The sequence below is a fragment of the Ovis canadensis genome, chromosome 20 (assembly GCF_042477335.2).
Source record: "Ovis canadensis isolate MfBH-ARS-UI-01 breed Bighorn chromosome 20, ARS-UI_OviCan_v2, whole genome shotgun sequence".
NCBI classification, from domain to species: Eukaryota; Metazoa; Chordata; class Mammalia; order Artiodactyla; family Bovidae; genus Ovis; species Ovis canadensis.
Window position 1 is genome coordinate 26,840,468 of NC_091264.1, and position 22,760 is coordinate 26,863,227.

The 22,760-nt window shown below is 43.8% G+C and overlaps 1 protein-coding gene and 1 long non-coding RNA gene across 2 annotated transcripts in view; one reads left to right on the forward strand and one right to left on the reverse strand.

The window, feature by feature from the left end:
* Positions 1-10,024: 10,024 nt before the first annotated feature.
* On the reverse strand, positions 10,025-14,180 carry LOC138425853 (uncharacterized). The gene is made up of 3 exons (XR_011251427.1): positions 13,785-14,180; positions 12,318-12,372; positions 10,025-10,984 (listed from the first exon to the last, which is right to left on the reverse strand). It is a non-coding gene; the product is annotated as an uncharacterized lncRNA (long non-coding RNA).
* Positions 13,681-22,760, forward strand: part of ZFAND3 (zinc finger AN1-type containing 3) — a 316,184-nt gene continuing 307,104 nt past the window's right edge. Inside the window, exon 1 of the mRNA XM_069564258.1 lies at positions 13,681-14,583. Within this exon, the coding sequence (XP_069420359.1) occupies positions 14,513-14,583 (71 nt within the window). The 5' untranslated portion in view covers positions 13,681-14,512. The remainder of the gene's footprint in view (positions 14,584-22,760) is intronic.

Genomic DNA, 22,760 nt, shown 5'->3' on the forward strand with positions numbered 1-22,760 from the left:
ATTTGCTTTCATTCCTACCCAGCCTCTGGCAACCACAAATCTGCTTTCTTTCTCTATGGATTTGCCTTTTTTGGGCATTTCATATTAATGGAATTGTGAATATGTAGACTTCCGCATTTTTCCCTGAGCATAATGTTTTGGACATTCACTCACATTGTAGCAGGTACCAGTGCTTTTTTTTTTTCCTTTTGCTGCTGCATCATATTCTAATAGAGAGATATATCATTAACCAATTAATGAATATTTGGGTTATTTCCGCTTTTTGGCCACTGTTTGGCTATTTGAATATTTTTCTACAAGTCTGTGCAGACATATATTTTCATTTTCTTGGGGGTAGATTCTAGGAGTAGAATTGCTGCACTGTATAGTAAACAAATGTTTAGCCTATTAAGAAACTGCCAAATTCTTTTCCAAAGTGGCTGACCCTTTCTACCTTCCTTTCTGCAATGTATGAGAGTTCCAGTTTTCCTGCATATGCTCCAGGACCTGTTAATGTCTGGCTTTTTGCTTATACATACTAGTGGTTGTGAGTGGTATGTCATTGTGTTTCTTTAAATTATTATTATAAAATATTGGCTATATTCCTTGTGCTGTACAATATATTTTTGCAGCTTATTTTTTTTTTAATTTTTTATTGCACTATAGTTGAGTTACGATGTTGTGTTAGTTTCTGCTATACAGCAAAGTGAATCAGTTATACATAAACACATATCCAATCTTTTTTAGATTTGTGTTTTTCTAATGACTAAGATGTATGTCTCTGTTGGTGAGATGTCTATTCACACCCTTTGTCCATTTTTAAATTGGATTGTTTGTCTTTTTATTATTGAGTTTCAAGTACTCTTTATATATTCTAGATTCCAGCCCTTTATCAAATATATGATTTGCAAATATTTTCTCCCAGTTGATGGCTTGCCTTTTCATGTTTCTGACGGTATCTATTTTTTTTAAAGGGTTTTTTGATATGGACCATTTTAAAAGTCTTTCCTGAAATTGTTAGCAGTATTGCTTCTGTTTTATGTTTTGGTTTCTGGTCACAAGGGATGTGGAATCTTAGCTCCCTGACCGGAGATTGAATCCACACCCGCTGCACTGCAAAGGAGAAGCCTCGACCACTGGACTGCCAGGGAGGTCACTGATGGTACCTTTCAAAGTACAAGTTTTTCTGGACTTCTCTTACATGAAGGTGAAATAAACTGCTGTCGTGTTTAAAACTATTATTTGGGTTTTACGTTGTAAGCAGAAAAATAATGCAATCCTGTTTCCCTTCTCCAGGTAGCATGGCCCGTAGGCCCATAGGCAGTGTGTGGAGTGTGCCTCAGGAGCATGACAGAGAAAGTGCAGGTTTCTGAGCGGGGCACCGGGCAGGAAGCCTATTGGGGTAGCTGGCAGCTGAGTTAGGGGATGAGTCAGAAAGTTCTTCCTTAGGTACCTCGTCTGTCAGCTGTGTCTTCAGAGGGCTCCTGCTCTCCCCGTGGGGCTAAACTTGGTTCCTTCAGCAGTTTATTGCTTTTGTTTACTTGGCGGCAGTGGGTCTCAGAATGTGGGATCTAGTTCCCTGACCAAGGACTGAACCTGGACCCCCTGCACTGAGAATGCTGGAATCGTAGCCACTGGACTACCAGGGAAGTCCTCCTTCACCAGTTTTTAGGACACATTTTACCAATCTCTGTATTTTGTGGAAAACATTTGAGGGGTAGACTCCAAACACTTTCCTAGAGGAAGAGCTTACAGTACACAGTTTCATAAGCCTCCATTATATCAGATAGTTCTCCCCCAAACTTCCTCTCTGGCTAGGCTCCCAATCTAGAAACCTCTCCCTGCTGCCCTAAGCCAGGATCCTTTTCCTGGATCTCTTTCCTAAAATCTCTGCATCAGGCCTTTCGCTGCACACTGGATCAGTTTGTCCCAGCTGCCACCGCTGATCTGACTTCTTCCCTCCCATCACAGACCAGGTCCTAACTCATGGATGATCCATCACTCTGTTCTGGCTTCAGATACCCAGAGTGAATGTGAGACATCTTCCTCCTTCTAGACCTCCTGATATTTGAGGGCGCTCTCAGACAGAGGATGAGATGGCTGGATGGCATCACTGACTCGATGGACGTGAGTTTGAGTGAACTCTGGGAGTTGGTGATGGACAGGGAGGCCTGGTGTGCTGCGATTCATGGGGTCACAAAGAGTCGGACACGACTGAACGACTGAACTGAACTGAACTGAACTCAGACACCAGAGCATCTTTTTGTCCACCTTTGAAACACACATTTGTGGAATGCCTGTCAGGCACCACACTCTGTGCCAGTGTTTTAACTATATCGCATCATTTAGTACCCATAGCAAGCTGTGGTCTCAGTGATCCATTGCACAGGGGAGATAACCAACTCCCAGAGGATGAACAGCTCTGTCTAGTTCTCTGGGAAGTAGAGGATAGAGCCAGGATATCCACCTAGGTCTGTTGAACCACAGTCAATAGACCACAGTCTTCTCTTGGCCACTCATAACAACCACCTTTGAAAGTTTATGTTGTGTCCTGGTCTATAGACTCAGAACTATCATTAATTCTCCTAGATCCTTATCTTGCCTTTCTTCCAGCCCCCTGGAGCACTCAGCTTGGAGTCCACTAACCTTAACCCCCCTCCCCATTCCATAGCCTAGGGGCTTCCTGAAGCCCCCATCCCAAGGGCAGGTTTTGGGGTGCTTTCTTTCTCTGAATCTCTCAAAACCCCTGGAAATTTTTTTTTTCATTTTGAGCTCTTTTTTAGGTGAAACATTCAAACAGAAAAGTGCACAAATCATACATATGTGATTAACAAATCTGAACAAACCGAATGCATCCGTGTAACCAGTTCCCAAGTCAAGATATACTATATTATCTATTCCTGGCCCCTGGAAGTCCCTTTAGTGACTCCTTCCAATAATCCCCTGCCCTCTGCAAGGGTAACCATTCTCCTAACCCTGTACAGTGTAGATCAGTTATGTCTGATTTTGAGCTTTACGTTCATGGAATTATGCATGTTGGAATCAAGTATTTTGTGTCTGACTCCTTTTGCTCAACATTAATTTAATATGAATGGTTCCTGTTGTCATGTGTAGCAGTAATTTGTTCACTTTCATTCTGAGAAGATCTGGGAGGAGATGGAAATTAGTTATCAAGCACCGTGGAATCAGAGTCATGGTCTCAAATCCTGAAAGCGAAAGTCGCTCAGTCCTGTCCTACTCTTTGCAACCCCCATGGGCTATATAGTCCATGAATTCTCTAGGCCAGGATACTGGAGTGGGTAGCCTTTCCCTTCTCCAGGGTGTCTTCCCAACCTAGAGATAGAACCCAGGTCTTCCGCATTGCAGGTGGATTCTTTACCAGCTGAGCCACAAGGGAAGCCCAAGAATACTGGAGTGGGTAGCCTATCCCTTCTTCAGTGCATCTTCCCGACCCAGGAATTGAACTGGGGTCTCCTGCATTGCAGGTGGATTCTTTACCAACTGAGCTATGAGGGAAGCCCTCAAATCTTTAATCTACCACTTAAAAATTAAGTCTTTGGACAGCTAATTTAGCCCCCAAAACTTCAGTCTCCTCATCTGCAGGGTGAAGAAAATAAAATTTCTCTTGCATGGTAGCTGTAAGGTTTATATTTACCACAATAACCAAGGTACATAAAGCACCTTCCAGAGTTACTGGTAGGTGGAAATTATCCAGAAAAAGGGATCACATTACTATTCACCAATGACTTATTTGCTAAATGAACTCTGAGAAGGAAATAGAACCTCGATGGTTTTGAACTCCACACCTGGGTGCACACGTGCACACGCACACCACACACACCCAGGTTCACACCTGTCTGCACACCTGTGCCTGTATATATACACAACACACTCCTGCTCATAGTCCAGCATGAGCAGTATGCGGATTTTTCCTTCCAGCAGCTCTCTAAGGAAAGACACAGCAGATGGGACTGGGTCTGCTACACCGCTGAGCAGCCCCCACATCAGAAAGTCATGATCACTGAATCCATCATGTGGTGTGGCCTTGGCTGGGCCACCGTTCCTCATCCTGCCTGATGGGCTGTGGAGGAATGGTCCTCCTCCAGAGCAGGGAGCAGGCATGGGTGGGCAGTTGCCAGGCAGTGGAGCCAAGAGAACAGATGGCAGCTGCACAGCCTCCTCCTTGCCCCATTCCCTGGCTGCAGGGGCGAAGCCCGGGCAGCGTGGGTCCAGCGGGCACCTCCCCCCTTCCCTAGGCTGGCCTGCACTCTGTCCTCTTAATGGGCTTTGGAGTAACACAGACCAGGCCACTATCCTGCCCCTGCTCATCACCTGCTAGCTAGGTAACTTTGGACGGATGTGACGAGTGCCCTTAACAAACCCTAATTCTCTAATTCTATTGTAACCTTATCTCTGTTCCCTAACTCCTAATCAGAAGGTAACTAGCTTTACTGGATTAGTCATAAGCTTAGGAAGAAACCCCTGGATAATTTTACCAAATATCAACCACCACTCCCCCACAACTACACGTACACACACACACACACACACACACACACACGCACCCTGTTCCAGCTATGGCAGACACTGCAGGTGCCCCATCCATATCCCTCGGGACAGACCACTTCAGAATGATCCCATTACTGCAGGCCAGGCCAGTCTCTGCACCTCTTTGCCTGAAGGTTTTCTCTGAAAGCTTTTTCTTGTGCTCTGCCAGCACAAGGCTGACTGAAGTGCTATATGTAAATCCTCAGCCTCCCCTCCCTTGGATGGGATACCATTAAGGTATGATGGGATACCATTAAGATGTGATGGGATATCACCAAGGTGTGATTTTATCTAGTTTTTGCAGGACCAGTCACTAGTCACTGGGAGAGCTCTGGCCACTCCCAGTGATAGCTGCTTGATGACACACCCTTTATTGGCCACTTCACCACCCTAGAAGTGTTCTTTGTATCTCCCAATCCTTGTTTCAGGGCCAGTTTTTGTGGGGGGGAAAGGAATCCAGTCTAAGACACCAACCTTTGCCTTTCAACCCCATCCTGGACATCTAAACCTCTTCCCCAATCATAACTATTTACCTAAGCCACCAGTTCTGCTTGGTATTATTCTAAATTCCTTTTCCTGACTCCCCAACCTAGTCCTTCCAACACTGGCTTTCTCCCTAATGTCAACCTAACAATGAATTCTAAGCCTTTTCCCTAACCACTCCACCTTCCTCAAAGACCTTTGGTTCTTCCCATCGGGTTGTGGAGCCCAGCCTGGCAGCATGTAGTGGTTGTCTCTCCTAGATGCTGTGTCTGTGAACTTGAGTGAGGGACTTGGTGGGGACCTTCAGGCCAATCTCTGGGGGCTGACAGAATTATGCTGCCACTACTTCTGGCTGTTTTTCCACCTCTAGACAGGAAATCAGAAAGGCTGAGGCAGATCCCAGGTAAGTCACCTCAGGGAGCTCAGGACTGGCACCTGAGTGCTGAGGAACTAGGCTGACCCAAGGAGGCAGAGCTGAGCCTGCCTGAGATGGGCTAGGGTTGGGGCCCTGGGGGGGATGGGGTTTCCCTCAGTGCTTGCCCCCCATCTCCTCCAATTTCCTGTATTTTCCCCTTTCATTTTTTCCTTTAATTCCTTTTTCTTTTTAAGCTATAAACTAGAGGCCTTAATAAAGAAGTGTCTGTGTTGGCAATTCAAACATTAGCCAAAGTTCATTTGCAGAGTTCCTCTGAATTTTAGAATCCTGAAAACCAAAAGTCTAGATACAGTTAAGAAATAAATAGCAGTGAGATAATTTGTCATACATATGATGAAAGGTTAATATTCTCGATATCAACAGTAATGTCTTTTTAAAAAAATTTATGTTTGGATGCAGTGGGTCTTTGTTGCTTTGCTCTGGCTTTTCTCTAGTTGCAGTGAGCGGGGGCTACTCTTTTGCAGTGGCTTCTCTTGTGGCGGGACATGGGCTCTATCTAGAATGTGGGGGCAAGGTAGTTGTGGCTCATGGACCCTCGAGGACTGGCTCAGTATTTATGGCACATGGACTAAGCTGCTCTGTGGTGTGTGGGATCTTCCCCGACCAGAGATTGAGCTCGTGTCTCCTGCAGTGGTAGGCAGATTCTTATCCACTAGGGGAGTCCCAACATAAATGTTTTAAATAAGAAAAAAAATCCTTGTAGAAAAATTGACAAATGCTATAAATAGATGATGCACACAAAAATAAATCCAGATTCAAATTCAACTATTTTTATATCATATGATATGATATAAAAATATGATATATTAAAAAATCTGGTCCTCATTAATAACCCAAAATTGCAAATTAAAACATCCATTGGGTTTTCATTTTCTACCTTTGACCTTGGCAATGATTAAAAAGAGTAATAATATCCCAGTGCTACTGAGGTGCTGGGAAATCTGCCTTCTTGCTTACTGTTGGAGGGAATATAAATTGGTTCAGCCTTTCTGGAGGGAATTTGGTCTTCCCTGATGGCTCAGCAGTAAAGAATCTGCTTACCAATGCAGGGGCCATGGGTTTGATCCCTGGTCAAGGAAGATCCCCTGGAAAAGAAAATGGCAACCTACTCCAGTGTTCTTGCCTGGGAAATCCCATGGACAGAGGAGCCTGGAGGGCTACAGTTCATGGCTTTGCAAAGAGTCAGACATGACCTAGCTACTAAAAACAAACAAATGTTAAATGGTATTGCAATTCTTTTTCTAAAAAATTTATCCAAGACAATAGGACTATGGGAAGATTCCTTGTAAAATTTTTTATAAGTAGAAAGCTGGACCTAGCTGTCTTTTAAGATTTTTTTTTTTGTTTGTTTTTGTTTTTGGCAGCCTGGTTCCACGTGGAGGGTCCCTATCAAGCTCTGGGCTTACATTGGCCCAAGGACACTTGCTATCAGAAGGCAAAGACTGCAAGTCAGGCCAGGGATGGCCTGGTTCTCCATGAGCTAATCTGAATTTCTATGGCCAGAGGTTAGGGCTTCCTGACAAAGCCTAGTTTGTGTGTGTGTCTCTGAGAAGGCCTAGGATCAGGAAAAGTAGGGCCATCAGAGAGAAACTAGGCATGTGAAAAGCACTCCAGTAATAAATGAGGAAACTGAGGCAGAGACAGGCTAAAGAACTCCCCTAGAGGCTCATCTTATAGTTGGTAGGAGGCTGATTCCAACTCAGGCAACTTGATTTTGGAGCCCATCATTTCAGTGTGATGTTTAATTTTATATGTCAACCTGACCTGTCCATGGAGTGCTCAGATATCTGGTTAAACATTCTGGGTGTGTCTGTGAGGGTGTTTCTGGATGAGATTAACATTTGAATTAGTAGAGCGAGTAAGCCATATTGCCCTCCCCAATGTGGGAGGCTTCATCCAACCTGTTAAAGGCCTGAATAGATCAAAATTTGAGCAGGAGAGAATTTACTCTCTGCCTGATGGTCTCTGAACTGAGACATGAGTTTTCTGTCTTCAGGTTCAGACTGGAACTTAAGCCATTGGCTCTCCAGGTTCTCAGGCCTTTTGACTACAGATCCTGGGATTTCTCAGCCTCTGTAATTGCATGAGCCAACTGCCTTATAACAAATCTCTTTTTACATACATGGTAAATATAAATAAATGAATAAATAACAATATATATGATTATACTTTGTAGATATAATAAATAAAATCTCACATATATGGATATCATATATATTTTTATATATGATTTCATATTATATTAACCATTAGTAGATAGAAGATATGTGTGTGTATAAATCCCTGGGTCAGGAAGATCCTTCCGAGTAGAAATGACAACCTGCTCCAGTATTCTTGACTGGAAAATTCCATGGACAGAGGACCCCGGCAGGCTACACACTTCATGGGGCCGCAGAGAGTCGGACACGACTGAGTGACTAAGAACACGTGCATATATGTATGTACATATATATATCACATATATCTCTGGAGAACCCTAATACATTTAGCTATAAGACAACACTGCAAAGCTATATGCACAGATTATAGAAGACGTTCAAGACATATTTCTAAGTTAAAAATAATCAGCTAGAATATGCTATGTGTTGAATGACCCCATTTAAATACTCACATATAAATGAAAAGCCTGGAGAGCTATATACCAAACTGTTAACAAAGCATATCTCTGAGGAGGGGGGTGGCATTAGGAAGAACTTTTACTTTCTCATCATTTGAATTTTTTTCTCCACAAAGGTCAAGTATTTCTGGGAAAAACAATATTCCCATTCTTGAAATTTCAAAGTCAGTAAAAATCAAATTTCACACTAAGATGGGTGTGAGCAGCAGGGAAATCAGCAGTCGCTTCATGAGCAAGAGAACAGAGGACGTGAAATGGCAGCATTTTCTCCATTCCTCCCCTCTCCTCCCCATCACACTCTTCAATTTATTTAATTTATTTTTAGTTTCCTGAGAAGAGCTGGAGACGGTATGCTTGGTTGCTCTTCTTTTCCCTTGGCTCTCAGAGTTTATCCATGCCAACTGGACCGTAAGTGACTAAAAGAATCAACTGCACATCAGAAAACTTGAGGGCCAGAAGGAAGCTCAGGGAGGGGCTGGCTTAAAAAAAAAAGTCACTAAGACTTTAAAAAAAAAGTTTTTTTCCCCCCTCTTTGGAAAACCAAACTCAAGTGAGGGAGGAGAGCAGAAACCAGAATTCTTGCTCTGAGAACATGGTTTGTCAGCCACTCTTCTAATCTAACCTGATCATTTTGCAGAAAGGTGTCAGGTCTCCCGCTCTTGGCCAGCTGTACCACAGGTTCCTCAGTCTATACTTGGATTGCATTTTTTTCTCTCCTGGGCTTTCAGAGGCCAAGCAGCTCCTGAATTGGGCAACAGGCCATGTTGTGACTGTGGAGGATTTCTGTGTCCTGTGCAGGTGAGAGACTCTCCACTTTCTCTTTCCTGAAAGCCCAAGGATTTTTTTTTAGGATTAATGAAACCGGTTCCCAATCTCCCCAGCGGCTCAGGGTATTAAAGAGTTCTCTGTTTCTTGGAGTGGGTTAGGGCCAAGGGATACAAAAGGAAGAGCAAGGGAAAATAAGACAGTGGGAAGGCAAGGAGCCTTGTTAAGCTCTGAGTATTAGGTTGAGATTAGGTTTACAATCTAGGATTACATTTTACAGATATTATTAGGATGAGGATAAAGACTGAGGCTGGAATTTGGATTGAACACTGGGACTAATGTCAGGTTAGAATGAATGATAATGATGAAAGGGTATGAACTGGGAGTTAAGAGTAATGGGGTAATGATTAGAATCAGAGTTGGAGGACCATCTGCTTTGTCTCAGGTCTCTACTTGTGCCTCCTTTTAGGTTGTGACTTTCAGGGCCAAGGTCTTTGGACTCAGTGTTACCAAGAAAGCAGCTCCTCTGATAGTGAAGAACAGGGAAGCATGGTATGCTGCCGACCACGGGGTCAAAAATAGCGGGACGTGACTTAGTGACTGAACAACAAGCCCTTCTGAGCCTCTGCCCTTGAACCACGTCTTTCACATACAACCTTGGTTGGTACTTCAAGAGTGGCTGAAGCATTAATATTATCCTTTCCTAGACCCTACGGGCCATGTAGATGGCTCCTTTTGGGCCAATGGTGATTGCAAACTACTCCCAAGAGTCACATTATAGGTTCATTTGGAATGTAATCTATAGTAGAAAATAGTCGAGACAGTTATGATGAAAGCGCTTCTGCCAATAAGCCCCACACACGTTGGTCCCCTAATTTGATGATGTCCTGAACTTTCAGGTTTTCTCTGAGCTTTCGGCCAATTGAGTGGGCACTTTATAGGAACTGGTTCAAGGGCTCTTCACAGAGAAACCTTGGGAACTAAAAATGAAGAGTTAGCAGTCAGCTAGGAAGATAATAAGAGGAAGCAGGTGAACACTGGGTCTTATTTCTTACAACTGCTGTGTAACAAGAGAGCTCACCATGCGTTTCAGTGCCTTCAGGTGATCTGAGTGGCGATGGAGACATTTCCCCAGGATAGCCTGATTAGGATGCCAATTCATATACGAGTCTCACATTGATGAACAAATTATTGTGCTTTTGTATTCATTCAACAAGTATTTATTGAATGGCAACTAAATATGCCCAGGGCATTATGTATATAGCAGTAAACAGACATATCTTTGGAGAGGAGACAAATAAATATTTAATTATAAACTGTGAACAGTGCTGCAAAGGAACAGAGTGCCACAGAAGATAAAAATGGAGTAACATAATTTTAATTGGTGCTGGGTATCAGTGAAGGCTTCTTTGAGGGAATGCCATTTAAATTTAGGCCTGAAATAGTTTAAATAGCAGTTCCTTTGTTGGAAAATTCTTGAACTTGTCTATTGTTCTATATGCTTTTCAATTTCAGGCTGCCCATTTATTCCTGTTTTGGTCTGTGGTAGACACCTTTAGGAATCTTTGCCAAGAATATAACTGATCTTCTTTGAGAACTGTAGGCTACAAGGATAGGCCTCTAGCAGCCATGTTTGCATTACAAAGCAAAGAGCCCTGACTATATTATGCTCCACTGGCTAAAGGAGACTGTATGAGGAACAGACAATCTGTCACGATTTAGATCAATAAAGTTTTCTCCTGGGAAGCAGGGTTCATAGATACTAATTAATCTCTGCAAGTTCTAATTTCTTGGCTATTTCCAATTTCTTTTTTAAAAAAATATTTATTTGGCTGCATTGGGCCTTAGTTGTAGCACTTAGGATCTTTGATCTTCTTTGAGGCATACGGATTATTTAGTTGCAGCATGCAGGATCTAGTTTTCCAACCTAGGGATCGAACCCAGGACCCTGAATTTGGAGCACAGAGTCTTAGCCTCTGGACTATCAGGGAAGTCCCAATCTCTGTTAGTTCTTGAAATGAAGATACGTAAGCTTGGACAGCCATGTTCTGGAAGAGAGGATATGTAAACTTGGACAGCCATGTTCTGGAAGAGAGGATATGTAAACTTGGACAGCCATGTTCTACTGTGCTCCCAGAGAAGCAGTGAAGGCAAGTCTGCAAAGAAGAATGAAGCAGCTCTGTAGAGAGAACAACATTCGACCAGGGAGAAAAAGAGATAATGAAGGAATACCTACTGGGCTTCATGCTGGTAAGTTAAATCCTTGTTCCAGTCCTTTGTGAGATCTTATTGCTTTCTGTGCCTTTGGGTTCTGTAAGATTATTTTCTTAAAAAAATTTTTTTTGGGGGGGCACAAAGAAGTTTCAGTAGGTTTCTGTATTGGCACAAACTGGCAGACAAAAGAGCCTTGACTAAGAGTGACTTTTATCAGATTAGCTCTTTCATTCAACAAACACGGATTGAGTTTGCTGCAGTCCCACTGAGACTGGTGGAGCCCACAAGTCCACAGAGCATGCAGAAACAGAAAGGTATATATAGAAATAAAACAACAATATTTGGTAATAAAATTAATCTAGGTAATAGCCCACTTGGTTGTGGGCACATTAACAGCAATTTCTAAGAGCTAGTCCTTTTGGAGCTAGGTTTTGTGAGAACACACATATAAATTTCCTAGGCCTATCATGGGGACTATCTGGGCAGAAGGAGGAGGGATCAATTCTGCCTGGTCAGAGTATGGGAGACATAGAGGTAATAAATGAAGGGGCAGTAGAAGTGTGCTCGGTAAGTGAGGAAAGGGCAGAGGGGAATAGGAGGGACAGAGCCTTAGGAAATGCCTGGTACATACTGGGTACTTAATAAATGCTTTTTAAATTGAATAACTGATGAACATACAGGTAGACAAGCAGTTTGTAAGATGACAATCATGTTTTACATAAAAATTTCCTTTTGCTTTTACAGGTTTTTTTTTTCCCACATACAATAGAAAGTTGTCAAGATGCCAACAGCAAGAGTCCCACTTAATCTCAGTTTGTTAAACTCAAAGGCTGTAAATCTTTCATGAATGTGGCAATTTTATGTCAGTTTAAGTGAAGATTTAAGGAAACACAAGCCCAATGATAGCTAGGTGTGCCCTATGACTTCATCCACTTTATAGGCTTTTGACAGAAATATTTATTGAAGTCTTGTGAAAATCCACAAAGTCGAAACTAAATCTTAAGCAAAATAAATCACCATTTCATTTGGGGGGTGCTTTGGCTTTAAGTGGTTTTATTTTTACAATCACTGTCTTTATCAGTAAGAACCTGTTTAGGAGGAATGCTAAACTAAGTGGGATCTTTGCTATTTATGAGATAGGAGGTAGGTGGGCCCTTAAGATCTCTCTTCAGGCCTGCTCACTGATGTCTCTCCCAAATTATTAGAGGTCAGAAGAAGCAACAAGAACCTTAATAAGTCCACAGAGCATGTACAAACAAAATGGGCATTTCATACCAGTGCTATCAGCGAGGGAGCTCAGAGGTGTCAAACTTCTGCTTTCCCAAAGCAGCTGGAAACATAGGCATTAAGGGAACTCTATTGAACTTATACCGAGAAGGCAATGGCAACACTCCAGTACTCTCGCCTGGAAAATCCCATGGATGGAGGAGCCTGGTAGGCTGCAGTCCATGGGGTAGGGAAGAGTTGGATACGACTGAGCGACTGAGCGACTTCACTTTCACTTTTCACTTTCCTGCATTGGAGAAGGAAATGGCAACCCACTCCAGTGTTCTTGCCTGGAGAATCCCAGGGACAGCGGAACCTGGTGGGCTGCCATCTATGGGGTCGCATAGAGTTGGATACGACTGAAGCGACTTAGCAGCAGCAGCAGCATTGAACTTAAAATAATTGTGACTATTTAGAAAACTTTAATTGGTGAGGGTCAGGAGGGGACAGCAAGCAACGTCTGTTTACAATAGGCTTTGTTGTCAAATGGCAAGCCCTCCTCTGTGCCAGGAAAAGGGGTTCAAGGCCCCTGTGGATGGGCTTCAAGTCCGCCTGAGAACATGCTAAACTGTGAGAAAAGAAAAGGAGACAAGAAGCCTCCCAGGGACTGAGACGTTCGCCCATAAGCTTTGGGTCATTTCTCCAGATCTGCTCATTGTTGAAATTAGTCATCAATAATTACCTTCTGCTCACGACTTGCTGGAACTCAGAATGGGTTCAGCATTACAAGACAATGAGCGCTAAAGGACTCGTTTTTTAAATGGCTCAAACTTTTTGGTCACTTCCCAAATTTCCATCACTGATTTGGCCATAGTTCCCCTCCGAAAACCACAATGTCCACTCCAGTAAGAAGAGACACTGTCCTCGCTTCGGCAAAGGGAGTGAACTCATGTCTGGGGACACCGATAGGCTTAGGAGAGCACGGAATCTGACCCAGACACTGCTCTCTTGCCCCCTCTTCATTTTTGGTGCGGAGGAGAGGAGGGACATTCTCAAAAGTTTACCGCTGCCAAAGGGAGACCAGTTCTCCGGGTGGAACAGGAAGAGTGAGCTTGGGTGTGGGAGACCTAGGAAGAGAGATTTTCCAGGGGTTAGCAGTTCACTGAGAAATGCCCCCCGACATCTCCCCGGGGCAGGAGCGCTGGGTCCGTGCATCTCTCGGCTAGCTGAAGACCCCGACGGCCCCCGGCAGACCGAGCCCCACTTCCGGGTTTGGAAGCGCTCCTCCGAGCCCCTCCCCGGGCCGGCTTACGGGGTCTCCGGGCGCATGCGCGATGCTCGGCCGCCGCTCCGGGACCGGCCCAACTTACCCTTAAACAACTAGTCTGCTCCTCCCCCCCTCTCGCTTGGGGCGTACCACTCCCGTTTCGGGGGAGGCAGCGTGCCCCAGAGTACTCAGCAGCGTGCTTTCCCCTTCTTCATACGGGGCGAGGGAAGGTTAAGTTTCCCTCAGACCGTAAAAGTCCCGAAGGATACGAAAGCCACCAAGGCCTGTCGCCGAGTGACGGCCCCGCGGTCTCGGCTCTGCCCACGGCCCCGTCCTCTTCCTTTGAGGAGCTGAACAAAGTGGCACGCCCGGCGCCCAGCTGATCAGCTGCTGGGCTCCGGCGGCGGCTCCCCCGACCCCCCCGGGCGAGACCATTGTGTGACTCCTCTGGAGGGGTGCGCGAGGCGGGGAGGGGGCGGAGCGGCCATTGTCCGGTCAGCGCAGCCTCCGGGGGAGGGGAGGGTGTTACGGAGCGAGCGGGGCCGCGGCTTTCACAGCGGCCGCTGCTACGCCGGAGCCGGCGGGGGGGCCTGAGGTCCTTCCCAGCGCCGCCGCACGGGACATCGCTGTGGCTGGGAGCGGCGGTGGGAGCTGCCGAGGGCGCCGGGTCTTCCCTCCTCCCCGCCCCGCGGTCCTCGGTTCACCCGCACGCCCCACCTCCTCAGCTCCCCTCCCTCTTACTCTCCGCGCCTCCTCCCCGGCCTCCCCCCACCCCCACCCCCCGTCTCCGCAGGCCGAGTGGTGCGGCCCGCCTCCAGCTGACCGGCCTGGAATCCCGGCTCGGAGCCCCGGACTCGCGCCCGCCCGCTCCCTTCCCCTCCCCCCGCCCCGAGCCCCCCGACGCCGCCGCCGCCGCCTCCTTCGAGCGGGGCCCAGGCCCAGCCGCTGCCACCGCTGCCGCCGCCGAGCTCCGCCGCCGCCGCCGCCGCCGAGCACCATGGGAGACGCCGGGAGCGAGCGCAGCAAAGCGCCCAGTCTGCCGCCTCGCTGTCCCTGCGGCTTCTGGGGGTGAGTGCCCTGCCGGGTGGGGGCGGGGGCCGGGGCGCGGGCCCCGGGGCTGCCAGGGCAGGCCTCGGGGCTCGGGGAGGCCGGAACCCTCGGGCTGGGCCCGGGCCGGGCCTGCGGGGAGGGGCTCCAGGTTGGGGGGACCGGGGGGTGGCGGTGGGCCGAGAAGGCCCTGCCTGGGGTGCGCTGCCACCCTCGGGGACTCGCCTGCCCGAGGCTCGGGCCGAAAGGGGCCGCCCGGGCCACGGGTGAGGGGGGCAGGGCCGCGGGAAGGGTGAGGGGGCGGCGTTGGCACCTCCGGCTGGAGCTGGGGGTGCCCCCTTCCCTCGGCTTTTGGAGGCCGTTCTTTCCTCCCCTCCTTGGTCTTCAGTTGGTGCCCCCAGGAACCGGGAGGGTATTTCCTCTGACTTTTTCACCTCCCCTCCTCCCTGTCCCCCAGAGACTTGCATCATCACTTCCTAAATTATATCCTAGTCCCATTTGCTTTTAGGAAGCTGTTCACACGTCACCCATTTTTAAAAGTTGAGCCCAGAACCCAGGCTTGGGTAAAGTTATAAGACTCTTGAGGGCTCTCACCTTTATTTAAAACACGTTTCAGAAGGTCTGTAAGATTTCCTTGTCAAAAAAAAAAAAAAACAAACCCATCTCAAGTCAGCTTGACTTAGGAACGTGAGAGCCTGTATGCTTAATTGGCTCAAATTCTCTTCTTCTCCCATTTCTTTTTTTAATGATAAAAATATTCACCTTGGCCAGCCTATATTATTACTTGGCCATCCTGTGTTAGAGTGAAAATGTATCAGGTGGGAAGTCAACTTTACCGCCTATAATTACAGTTTAAGTTTTCCTTGTTACACTTAGAGTTTTTAAGGATTGCCACCCCTTTTACCGACAGGTGCTTCCATTATAACTCATGACTCTAGTCTATTGGAAAGAAACTGGAGACGTTGAAAGCCAACTTTTGTGATTTAGCTTTTTTATTTTCCAAAGATTCAGTATATTCTGAGGTGCATAGAGGCAGTAAGGAAATGATTATTTCTTGTGAGAGCATTTTGGAAAGATGTATTGAAGATGTATCTTTACTGTCTTTCAGATCCTAGGGATGATTGAGGTAGAAATTAAGGCTATGATTTTTGGGAGTGCAGAGATAAATTAGAAAGTGGATCTTAATGTAGATTACTGTGGAGTTTGTAATATTCAAAGGTTATGACCAAAAAAAAAATCGATTCTCATTTCCTCATCTTTCTGCCTTTTCTTCACAGAAATTTCCTGCTGAAAGGATATTAGTGAAAAATAAGTTATGGTATTACCAGAAGTTCTGAAGATGTGAAAATATCTTAGGTTTTGTAGTCTCCCCGTCTTTTTGATTTGAAAATAATAATGATGTTGTCTGCTAAGTACTTTCATAGGCTATCTGATTCCCACAAAAATCTTAAGTGGCAACCATTCTCTATAGGTGGGGAAACTGAGGCTTTATTTCCAGATGGAAAGCTTCCCTTTGCATTCAGGGATTTCAGGGTGGAGCTGGTGAGCTCTTTAGAGTGCTTAGTACCATCACGTTTATGACATCAGTCTGCTGCCCTGGAAAAAGCTGGTGTCACAAGCCTCAGATTGTAGCTCATAAGAAGACATGTGGCTCAAAGAAAATAGCTGCCAGTGGCAGCTAATGCCCAGGATGTATCAGAGGTCTATTTCCTGGCAACATGTTTGTGTCATTGGGACCATTATTATAAGTGGAACCCTTAATAAAAGATCTGTGTCAGGACTTAGAAACCAAGCAAAATTCTGAGTAATGCAAGGCGAGTTTGGTGGTAGAAAGGAATAGTTAGTTATGCTCATAGCAGACTTGACCGAGAAGCAACCAGAGCTGCTTTTTTGGTACCTTCATTATGATACTTTTTATGAACTACAATTTGCCTAATAGGAATTTGTTATTTGTTGTTTAGTCATTAAGTAGTGTCCAACTCTTTTGCAACCCCATAGACTGTATGTAGTCTTCCAGGCTCCTCTGTCCATGGGATTTCCCAGGCAAGAATGCTGGAGTAGGTTGCCATTTCCTTTTCCAGGGGATCTTCCTGACCCAGGAATCAAACCCTAGTTTCCTGCTTTGGCAGACGGATTCTTTGTTACTGAACCACCAAGGAAGACCTAACAGGAGTTGGAAAAAAACTAATATTTTTATGATGAAAGGTGTTCTTTTTAATGTATAATGCTTTAACCTTCCTAAACGCATCTGTAGTTTGTACTTTATACGAAAGTATAAGGAAATTGCTGCCTAGATTCCATTATATCATGACTGACTTTGGACATGTTTCCCTTATTTATGGGCTACATTCATATTAAGTTATATTCATTAAGTAAACTTAGAATGTATTTAGCAAATATTTGCATGACTCTGGTACAGTAGACAAGAGGGGCACTGGCACTGTTCTCTGGGAGCAGGGGGCATAGAATAGTGAAACATTAGTTACAATGAGTGTATTCGGCTTGGTGTAGGGTGTATTAGACTCATTGGAAAAGACCCTGATGGTGGGAAAGATGAAGGCAGGAGGAGATGGACGACAGAGGATGAGATGGTTGGATGGCATCACTGACTCAATGGACATGGGTTTGAGCAAGCTTTGGGAGTTGGTGATGGACAGGGTAGCCTGGCATGCTGCAGTCGATAGGGTTGCAGAGTCAGACAGACTGAGTGACCGAACTGAGGGTGTATTGGAAGGGGCCCCTACTACAGTTGGAGAAGAGATAGAGGAAGCTAGCCTGGAGGGTGTTGCCCAGCCTAGGCCTGTAGGAAGATTAAGAGAGAATGGAAATAGAAAAGTGATTTCTCTTAGGTAGAGGGGATAGCATGGGTGAAGGACTGAATGTTAGGGCGCTACACATTTGAGCAGCTGAAAGTTCATTGCAGAGGATTGGTAGATTGTGAAGATGGCTCAGCTGGACGTGCGGCTGACGTGATGAGAGCAGTTAGTGACATAGGGCCCCATAGGTGATGCTTTAGGCTTTGGATTTTTGTCCTGAGTGCACTGGGGAGCTGTCGAAGAACTTCGAGTGGGTTGTGAGGTGGCTTTCTTTAATGTGAAGATGATTGGATGATCTTCAGAGTTGCTTGGGTATGTGGGTATGATTGTGTTTGTATGTTTGTGGCATGTTGCCAAGTCCAGAGGTACAGAAGACTTGGGAGGTGTGTCTGTGAGCCAGGGAGAATGGAGAGATGCCACTGAGGAGGTATCTTGGCTTTTCCCTTCATGAAGATGAAGGTGAGTGTGTTCTGTAAAAACTTTAGTCAGCATTGCACTCCTTGGAAGCCACAGGTCTGTAAAGTCAGCTAGCCAGGGCCCACACCCAGCCCTTTGCAGAGGAGCCTGTTAGAATGTTCTAGCACTAGCTGACTAAAGGCAGTTCCTTTAGTTGCTTTTCTGTCCAGTGACTTAGGCTGTAGGATTTGCTGCCCAGCATTATCCACTCAGGACACTAGTCAGTTGGGGTTGGTTGAAATAGCCGAGCTTTCAGGTGGGTCTTGTGGTAATGCAGTTAGAAAGGAGAATGCCAGGAGGAGCAGCAGTGCAAATATGTTAGTGCTTAGAACACATACTGTTTCTAGTTTTGTATTGTGAAATTGTGTGGAGGTAATTAAGTTACTGTGTTATAGAGAGACCAGTGGGAAGCTTTGCTACCTTGCAAATTGTTGAAGATTTACCTCTTTATAAAATTTGGAAGATGTTTGTGTCGCTCATAAATGTTTTCAGAGTTAATGACCATAAACAGTTTTTTCCCTTAAAATTTTTAGTGAAATACAAGCGTGAGCATTTTCTTGACTTATTTTAGGCATTCAGTAATCATGCAGAAATCAGGCTAGTTTGTGATTGTCAAATCTTAAATGAAATAGTCAATTGGTGCATTTTCTTTAGTTGAAATACAGATATATGTAAAAGCACTTTTAAATTATATAGGTATAAGTAGTATTTGTTGAAACAGTGTGCTGAGGAATATAGAGTCTTCACAAATATTTTCAAAAGTTGTTCAAAGAGTAGGCCTAGAATATTATATAAAAAAAAAGATAGGAAGAAAAGAAGAATATACTGACTATATTATAGGTTAATAGAAAGGATAATTAATTAGGATGGGGAAAGGTGGACTTTTTTTTTTCTAATTCTACTTATTAAGTATAAATACCTAATTAAAAGTATTGATATTCTGCCTTTACAATTGGAGACAGTCTCAATCACAGTGTTATTTAATGGCAACTTTGAGAAGTATGATTTTTTTGGTAAAGAAATTTAAAGTATGGTAGATATAAATGTTCAGTCAGATATTTAGGGAATAATGGAGTGTTTTAGATACGGGATTTATTAGGTAAAATTCTCATTGTTTTGATAAAAAGACATTCATGATTTATTTTCTAATGAATCAGGTCATAAAAGAAATATTACATGGGTACATTTTCTTTAGGAAAATAGATTTTATTACTGTTTCATGTTTGTGATCTATTCTGTTGAGAAGCATTTTGCTTACCAACTAGATCTGCTAAATAATGATGAATTTTAAATGAAGATGGGATTAGAGTAGTCTTACAAAATAAATTCTGTTCCTGAATTGGTTACTAGTAGAAAGTTGATTCAGCCAAGACACTGACTAGTTAGATTAAACAGAGGTTGTTTATTTTTATTGTTTCTTTTATTGTCTCTGAGACCAGGCTTTGGGAATTGGTATAGAACTCTGTCTCTCTGTGAGTTATGTGGCAAGCATGCTTGGCTCCTGGCAGAGTGTGGCCCTCTCGCTCACATTCATTTTTGATTTTTCAGTTTGTCTTCAACATGTTGCCACGCTTCACCCAGCTTAACCTGGGCTTTTAAATTCCATGTGAACACAGCATGATTCAGTAGTTAATCAGTAGAATGTTCATTCCAGTGATGTCACTAATTATCCATTTGATTAGAAAACCCCTCCTTAAACATTCTCTTAAACACAAAGCTGCTCATTTGTGCAGTTTTATTTTAAATTTTTTTAGGGCTTCTCTGGTGTCTCAGTGGTAGAGAAGCTGCCTGCCATTGCAGGAGATGCATGTTGGATCTGTGGGTCAGGAAGATCCCCTGGAGAAGGAAATGGCAACCCACTCCAGTATTCTTGCCTGGGAAGTCTCATAGACCTGGTGGGCTACAGTTCTTGGGGTTACAAAAGAGTTAGACATGACTTAACGACTAAGAAACAACAGACTTTTTTAAACAAGATTTTATGTTTTTAGGGCAGTTCTAGGTTCAGAGCAAAACTGAGAGTAAGGTGCAGAGATTTCCCATTGTTCCATCCAAGCACAGCCTCCCTTGTTATCAGCATCTCCACCACAGTGGTGTGTTTATAACAGTGATGAATCTACTTCAACAAGTCTTTATCACCAAAGTCCATGGTGTATACTACATTCACTCTTGGTGGTGTACGGTTTATGGGTTTGGATGACTGTATAGTGACATGTGTCTATTATAGTGTATAGAGTAGTTTTCACTACTGTAAAGATCCTCTGTGCTCTATCTGTTCATTGCTCCCCCCTCCCATCCCCTGTCGACCACTCATCTTTTCACTCTCTCTGTAATTTTGCCTTTTACAGAATGTAGTATAGTTGGAATCATGCAGTAGGTAGCCTTTTCAGGTTGGCTTCTTTCACTTAAAAAATATGCATTCAGGTTCTTCATGTCTTTTTGTGGCTTGATAGCTCTTTTTTTTTCTAAAGCACTTAAAAGGTTCGATTGTCTGGAGGTATCAGTTTATCCATTCACCTACTGAAGGACATCTTGGTTGCTTTTAAGTGTTGACAATTACAGAAATAGCTGCTATCAGTGTCCATGTGCAGGTTTTTGTGGACATCAGTTTTCAGCTCCTTTGGGTAAATGTCAAGGAGGCACGCAGTTTTACTTTGCATCTTGTGAATTTTGTGTGCATCTGAAGATGCAAAATGATTTAAATGAAGTATTCGTGTGTGTGCGTGCTGACATGTGCTCACTTACGTCTGACTGTTTGTGATGCGTGGACTGTAGTCCACCAGGCAGCTCTCTTCATAGGATTTTCCTGGATAATCCTGAATACTGGACTAGGTTGCCATTTCCTCCTCTAGGGGATCTTCCCAACCCAGGGATTGAACCTTTGTCTCTTGCGTTTCCAACATTGGCAAGCAGATTCTTTACCACTGCACCACTTCAGAAGCCCATTCACTGTCAGTATGTTTATCTATCTCTTTGCCCATTTTCCTGATGGCATGTAGGGTATCCAGAAAATATAAAATTTGCCCTTTGATGTGATGGAACACAGGGAGATAATTTTTTTTTTTTTAATGAAAACATGGTCTTTGTTTACATTGTTTTGAGTCAATGGCTTTTTAGGGTTAGATCCAGTTAACAATATAGGACATAATGCTTTTTTGGTATAATCCTTTTCTCCTCCCCATTCACTTTTCCCTTTCCTATTCACTACTCTCATCGTGCCCCGCCCCCCCCCCCCCCCCGCAAAAAAAGGCAAACCCAGTTTTTTGTCTGGTGAAAAGTTTTGACAAAATCTCTTTCATAGTCCTTAATTGGGTATTAAAGTTAACATTGCTTTCATAAATTTACCAGAAACTAGAAAAATCAGAGGGCTAAGAATTGTTTGAATATATACAGTTCTTAAAAAAAACCAAGTGTATTAAATATTTATTGAGGGCAGAGTGTGAAGAGGGTGAGAGCTAATATTTTTCGAATTTACTAGGTCGTGAGGAGGTTGTGTCTGTGCAAACTGATGCAAAATTTTGAACTACCACAATAATTATAGATCAAGATTGAAGCTAAACATTTTTTTTCTTTTTGAAGAAAGGTTAAGTTCAGTATCTCAACAAACCCACATGTAGGAAGTTGGCCAGTCACAACTCAAAACTTTTATTAACATAATTTTAATGAGACACTTAAATTGTTCAGATTCAGCTTTGTTGTGGGACTTTGTGCCAGAGTGGTTTGCAAAAGAAAGCCTTCATTCCACCTGGGTGGATGACTGATATCATTCTGTTCTGCTAGGGGGTTTGAGAAACAGGCTGATCCTGCTTTGGGCTGGGTCCCTAGGTAACAAAATGATGTTGTTGAATGAGATAATAAGGAAGAAATTTTCTGTGTGTGTTAAATGCAGAAGGGAAGTTAAAGAGCTTCATTTGAAGTTTTTAATAATCAGAATCTAAGACTGTATTCTAGATGTGTGTCCAGTATGGTAGCCACTAGCTACATATAGCTATTAAAATTCATATTAATTAAAATTAAATAAAAATTCAATTTTCAGTTACACTAGCTGTATTTTAAGTAATATTTTTCAGTAGCTGGTGGGTACCCCGTTGGGGAACACATATGTAGAACACTCTATCCTCCTGAAAAGTTCTGTTGGATAATGTTCTTCTAGAATGTTGGCGTGAGAGGCAGCCAGGATTTTCAAGCCTGTTTTCTTTTTTTCTAATTATGAAACTAGAACTTTATTAAGATAAAGTTGACTTTCAAGTGTATTGACTTGTGAGTTCTTTAGATCCGTGCTTTCATATTCTAAAGATGTGAGGCTTGTTTAATTTAGCTCTTTTTCTTTTTCCAGCTCTAACATATTTCTAAAGGGAGAAGCACTGCTATTGTTAATTCAGATTAGCAGAGGAAGTGCTCCTTTGGTCATTGTTGGGAATTAAAATTTCAGTATAAGTTAGTCTGTAATTTGAACTTTTTTTTTCATGTTAGCTTTTGGGTCAGTCATCTTTGCCCCTTTCTTACCTTTATTAAACTGGCAACCTCAGAGGCCTATGCAGGGAGATGTTGGACTAATAGAGAATCTTTTTTTTTTTTCTCTTTAATGGGAATTTTTGAAGGTATGCACTTTGGACTGTGACTTTTGTAGATTCACAAATGTGAATCTCATATGATAGCTTTTGATATGTGATCAGAGATAAATGCGTTCGATTTTCTGATAAATTCAAGTCTCTATATTCAGAGGAAGGTGGAGTGTGTCTTGGATTATCGAGCAGCATTGGGCAAACCCACACTGATCTGTGACGCAGCGGACTGAGGAAATGGCACAAGATGAATGAAAATGTCATGTCATTCCTTGAGGCCCGGGGCAGAGCTGCAGAGAGTGCTGGACATCTGAGATTATGGCTGCAGCTGTTCACTAGAGGAAGGAAGAATGCGGTAGGAAGA